Source organism: Cajanus cajan, chromosome 7, assembly GCF_000230855.2.
Source record: "Cajanus cajan strain Asha chromosome 7, NIPB_CcT2T_4, whole genome shotgun sequence".
NCBI classification, from domain to species: Eukaryota; Viridiplantae; Streptophyta; class Magnoliopsida; order Fabales; family Fabaceae; genus Cajanus; species Cajanus cajan.
In genome coordinates this window covers 46,355,833-46,361,832 of record NC_138523.1, presented here as the reverse complement: position 1 = coordinate 46,361,832, position 6,000 = coordinate 46,355,833, and the positions used below count along the sequence as shown (strand labels likewise).

At 27.2% G+C, this 6,000-nt stretch overlaps 1 protein-coding gene across 1 annotated transcript; it reads left to right on the top strand.

Annotated features, from left to right (window-relative positions):
• Positions 1–3,921: 3,921 nt before the first annotated feature.
• Positions 3,922–5,976, top strand: LOC109795130 (calmodulin-1). Its single transcript, XM_020354553.3, has 4 exons — positions 3,922–4,396; positions 4,532–4,689; positions 4,823–4,903; positions 5,525–5,976. Exons 1-4 carry the CDS (start codon positions 4,321–4,323, stop codon positions 5,660–5,662), a joined length of 453 nt encoding a protein of 150 aa, XP_020210142.1. The 5' UTR covers positions 3,922–4,320; the 3' UTR covers positions 5,663–5,976.
• The last annotated feature ends 24 nt before the right edge of the window (positions 5,977–6,000 follow it).

Below are 6,000 nucleotides of genomic sequence, written 5' to 3'. Positions count from 1 at the left end.
ATTTTACATCAAGTTTTAACAATCTAATCGTTAAATTAAAAATTCTTAATATATAAAATAAGTTTATCAAATTTTAAAAAATTTAGAAACTATATGATACTTTATTATATATATATATATATATACATATTCAAATTAATATATAATATATTTTTATGTTTATGCATAAATTTGAATTAATAAAATGAAGTATCAAATAGTTATCAATTTTTTTAAAAATTAATAAACTTGATATATACATTAAGAATTATTAATTTAATTGTTGCATCGTTAAAATTTAATGTAAATCATGAATTATTGAATAAAATAAGTTCATCAAATTTTTTTTAAGGAATAAGTGGATCCCTTATATATATCTGTGTGTGTGTGAGGATGAGGATGGTTCAAACACCATCTGTGTAATTTTTATTAACTATTACATTGTTTAATAATTTTATATTACGTTAAACTGAAAGTTCCTTATTCTAGATTATAAGTATAAAATTTTATATTAATCTAAAATAATTTAATACCTTATTCTTATAGAACAAAATTGATGTAATATACATTTTTCAAAATTTAAACAAAACTTGATATAAACATATAAAATGATATGAAGTTACAAAATATAAAATGATATGAAGTTACAATTTAAAAGTTGGATCGACAAAATTCTCATTTAATATAAAATTATTAAATTATGTAACTAATTATTTAATTTAGAAGAATATGTTTTTACCTTTTCTCGTTAGCAATGGAGGGTGTGTTTGTTTTTAGAGTTTCCCACTTTCCAAAAAATATTAAACAACATTAGTATTACTTCATGATTCATTAACATTGAATGTTGATGAACGGCTAATGAAAGACGCACCATCAGAGTTATTATTTTTGTTGATGATAGCAATTTATATGATATTTAATTGATACCATTAGTGAATTACGATCATTGTGCTATAAATTCATTAGCTTAATTTTAAAGTATTTGATCTCCAACCTCTTGGAAACACTAATTAATGCATTACAGCCATTGTACAGCTATCGCAATAACAAACATGCTAGCATCTGATATAATAGAACTGTAACTTTTGAATTGTTAATGCCCATTATAGTATTTTTGAATCTGAATCTCTTAAACTTGTGTTCATTCTCTGTTAATATCGTATCTTCATTGGCATAAACTACAGTAATCGTGTCTGGGGATACATAATTAAATTCTATACATTGAATATACCAAACTTGCTGTTCTATTAGCTAGTTTCATGCATGCAAGTTGTTCTTTCTTTTTGGAGATACTAACATTAATGTTTATATTTATAACTGTGTGTTGTAAATAAAATCCAAAATATCATTGTTATACAAATTAAATGGATTTGTAAATTAATGTAAAATAAGCATTTATTTATGAAAATTTTAATTTTTAGTGATACATTTTTTTTTCTGTGACTACAAATTATTTTATTTGTAGTGAAACTAAACTACTAATGTCTTATATATTTTTGAACTATTGGACAATTCCTTCATTTTGCAAATTTACTTTTTAGACGCATAGACTCATTGGTTCAAATACTTTTGCTACAGCTCATAGTTTCACATAAGTGCAAAACCATTATCAAAAGATGTCAATGTAATTTTCTTAAAATAATTCTGTAAATAGCGAGGCCGAAGCTATTTCTCAAAATAATGATGCTCATGATTAATGTTTCAATCACCTTTTTCGACCAATTTGTTTCTTTATTCGGATCAAAAGCCGTATATCCGCGTCGTGACTACAAAATTCACCAAGATATTTTATTTGAACGCAAACTCACAACTAATATTTTGTATTTTTGTAAACCTTCTTATAATCTCTCTATTTAATATATATATATATATATATATATATATATATAAATAAAGAAGATTCAATCGATACTGATGTAATTTTTACTAAATATTATATCACTCAATAATTTTTTATTAAATATAAATTTTATAAATCTAACTGTTAGATTGAAATTTTTTTACTCTTAAATCATATATAAAAAAATTTATATTAATCCAAGATGATTTGATACTTCATTCTTATAAAATAAAATTGATGTAATATACACACTTCAAAATATAATAAAATATGAACATTTTGATTACCTCTCAAATTATTGTTCAATTTTAACAAAATTTAATATAAATATATAAAGTGATATAAAGTTATAATTTAACAGTTGAATTTACAAAATTCATATTTAATATAAAGTTATTAAACAGTATAATACTTGGTAAAATTAAAATTATACCGGTGTTGTTTAAACCCTCCTTTATATATATATATAGAGAGAGAGAAAATCTGTTTATTCAAAAAACAAGTTTATTTAGACTTACTCTACTCAATAACTCATATTTTACATTCAATCGTATAAATTTTTTAAAAATTTAAAAACTATTTAATATTTTATTTTATTAATTCCAATAAATATATAAAATATTTTTATGATTATCCATTAATTTAAATTAATAAAATAAAGTATCGAATAATATTTAAATTTTTTAAAATCTATATTTTTGATATTTACATTAAAAACTTTCAATTTAACAATTAAATTATTAAAATTTGATATAAAATATAATTTATTAAGTGAAATAAGTATAGATAAATTTAATTTTAAATATAAATTATCAAATTCGTTGTACAAAGTTACATTGCACTACTTTAAATTATTAAGTCAAGAGCGACTATTTATCATCCACAATTATAAAATTGCATATTATTTCCAATCTTCTAGATGATCCTATTTCATAGATGTGGATAATTTTTAGCTTAAATTATAACATTGTTATTAGGTAGAATACATGTATATCTATTGTTTCGAAATGTGCTTTTGATAACTTTTTTTTTCTAATTTATAATATATTTAAGAATTATACTACTTAGATATTTTTTTAAAAGAAAACCCAACACTTTTTAATATTTTTTTTTCAAGGTTTGATAAAACCAACACTCTAGCAAAACAATAAAATTAATATATATACTAATTTTTTTTAATGCTTATCACATGTACTTCACTCCACCGCCCAGAATAGAAACATTATAACAATTCATTAAATTCTCATAAAATAATTAAGAAACCAATTATTATTACTTAGTGTATCTATATCTATCTATCAATAAAATCAATAATTAATAATTAATAATTAATAATTAATATCCACGACCCCTACAGTTCAAAGTGCCAACTGGCAACTGCCAGAAAGAAAATAAGTCAATAGATAAGTTTATATAATGTATGGTACATTGTACGGCCACCTCTTCATTAGATCCTTTTGAAAATAATTATTAGAAATTATTATATTTGTATAATAAATGTGTACTATAATAAAAGATGAAAAAAATAGATAAAATATGTGATATAAAGCAGCAACAAGTTAATTGAATTTCATCTAATAATATAACGCAGCATTTAAACATTTACAATTATTTGGATGGTGAAATGTGAAAAGGCAAGCAAAGAAGAATAAGAGTAAAAATGAAGGAATGATTGTGATTGGCCTTCACAAACCGTGTTAATGAACCGCATAGACTAGGAAAGAATGGAGAATAAGTGAGAAATGTTAAAAAATTGAGGGAGGGTTTGAAGCAAAAAGAGAGAAGAGAAGGGTAAAGCATAGAAAGGTTGATGAGTGTTGACTCATGAGGGGACCCCAAACACATTCTCCACACGTACATCTCATTTTTTCTTTGACACAACGCGTGACTGTGTTCCTTTTCATTCCTGAACCGCGTTTTGACACTTTCATTACCCATATCACAAGGAACACTGAATAACTGCATTAACCTATTTTTCTCTTCTTGTGCAAGCAAACCAAACAGCGTGGTCTTTGAATAGGAAATTCATGAGAACGCAGACCCATACTTCAACTTTCAATTAAGCCCTTCTGCTTTGTCCCCTAAACACCAAACCCTTCCAGCTGTCAAGATTTTCACCGCATTATATTAATCAAATAAATATCATTACACATTAAAATATCACTCAATGCATTTAAATCATCGTGCCCCACCCCATTTCTACCTTGTACTAGTATTCTAACTATTCCAATTACTATTACATTCTGATTCTTTTTTCCACCATACAGCCACGAGTATACCAACAAAATGCAGTCATAAACTTATTTTGACTCGTTAAATTCAATTTTTTTATATAAAAAAAATATTGCTAAACTAGACTAGCTAGCATCACTCAACTTCTACATATAGCCCAGCTAAGATTGAGCTATACTCAACACACAACTCTCTCTCCCTCTCTATCTCTATCTTTATCTCTCTTTCTCTACCACTTTTCTAGTTCAAGTTTGAAAGACAAATACACCATGACAGATATCTTGAGTGATGAACAGATTGTTGATTTTAAGGAGGCCTTTGGCTTGTTTGACAAAGATGGAGATGGTGAGCAAAATTTCTCCTTTTTTTGTAATTTTCATTAAAAGGGTGTCTTTTATTCAGTTGAATTCTTCTTTAGATTGATAGAATTCATATATGTGCTTATGCTGGTTGTTTATAAATTGTTGTGTATCTTCTTAGGGTGCATTACTGTGGAAGAACTGGCCACTGTCATTCGGTCATTGGATCAGAACCCCACTGAAAAAGAGCTCCAAGATATGATAAGCGAAGTGGATGTAGATGGCAATGGAACAATTGAATTTGATGAGTTCTTGAGCTTGATGGCCAAGAAAGTGAAAGTAAATTATGTTCCTTATTTTGCATTCATTGTTATTGTTATTGCATACACATGACGTATTGCCAACAAGCCTTTTCAATTTCATCATACAATAACCAAAGGCTAAGTTCAGCTCTGTGTTCTTGTTCCCTTAGGACACTGATGCAGAGGAAGAGCTCAAAGAGGCTTTCAAGGTTTTTGATAAAGATCAAAATGGCTACATATCAGCTACTGAGGTGTGCATTTTATTTTTCTTTTGGGTGGTATTAATTTTATTTCTTTGATGAAAGCCTCGTTGCAAATACTACTATTCATTAACATCCGTATCATATATATTTTCTGAAAATTTTGATAAAGTGAGAGTTTCTGGTAACGTGAACAATGCAGGCAGGGCATAGATACGTTGCAAATTATTTTACAGCTCTTTTTCTTGAAAGAGTTAGAGCTCTTGCCATTTTTCTTTTTTACCTTACAATTGTTGACACAGTTTTCGATTTTTTTTCTCATTTTTTAAGCAAATAGTTTTAAATTTTACAAATGCAAAAAATTGCAATTATCAGGAGTCAGAGCTGACGCCATTTTTACTATTACTTAGGCACAAAATTTTGCAATTTTTATATGTAAAAACTATGTAACTTGTTATTTTATATCTACAACTAGGATAGTGCACCGTACGTTTCCGCATGCAATGAATATTAGCTGTTTGATTAAAAATGCATTGGGTTTGACATTTGAGTGCTGTAGAGAATCAGAATCTCACGTTTCTGTTTCTCTCTCTGTGCGTATATAGTAAGTGTGTATACACATAGCTAGCTACTCGTATAGGGTAGTAAAATATTTGTTTCTTTGGTGTGCAGTTGAGACACGTGATGATCAATCTAGGTGAAAAACTAACTGATGAGGAGGTGGAGCAGATGATTAAAGAAGCAGATTTGGATGGTGATGGTCAAGTTAACTATGATGAATTCGTCAAGATGATGATGACCGTTCGATGAAACACTCTCACCTGATTGGATTGGACACATTTGTTATTCAAATTTCATTGGCTTCCAACCTCTCAAGAAATAATAAGTGTTCTTATTATTGTTTGTTGTATTCAACTTGTACTAATTAGTAGTAGTTAATGACCAAGCAGTAGAGTGGCTATAGTCAACCACCCCATTCCAACTCAAAATTAAGTCACTATTCTTGTAATGTAATTTTTGTTCAGTATTGTCTATGCTCCAAGGGGAGAAAATCCAAGGTGCATATTTACCATTAAATATGTATGACTTTTACCAAGAACCATATGTCTCATACTTTTATCAAATTGTGTTCCATGGAGGAAGATATT

What these genes read in the sequence shown, in the direction of transcription:
- LOC109795130 (XM_020354553.3), top strand. Translation starts at nt 4,321, where the DNA reads ATGACAGATATCTTGAGTGATGAACAGATTGTTGATTTTAAGGAGGCC. An exon ending in GTTTGACAAAGATGGAGATG is followed by an intron (nt 4,397 to 4,531) that starts GTGAGCAAAATT and finishes GTATCTTCTTAG; the next exon opens with GGTGCATTACTGTGGAAGAA. An exon ending in TGATGGCCAAGAAAGTGAAA is followed by an intron (nt 4,690 to 4,822) that starts GTAAATTATGTT and finishes TTGTTCCCTTAG; the next exon opens with GACACTGATGCAGAGGAAGA.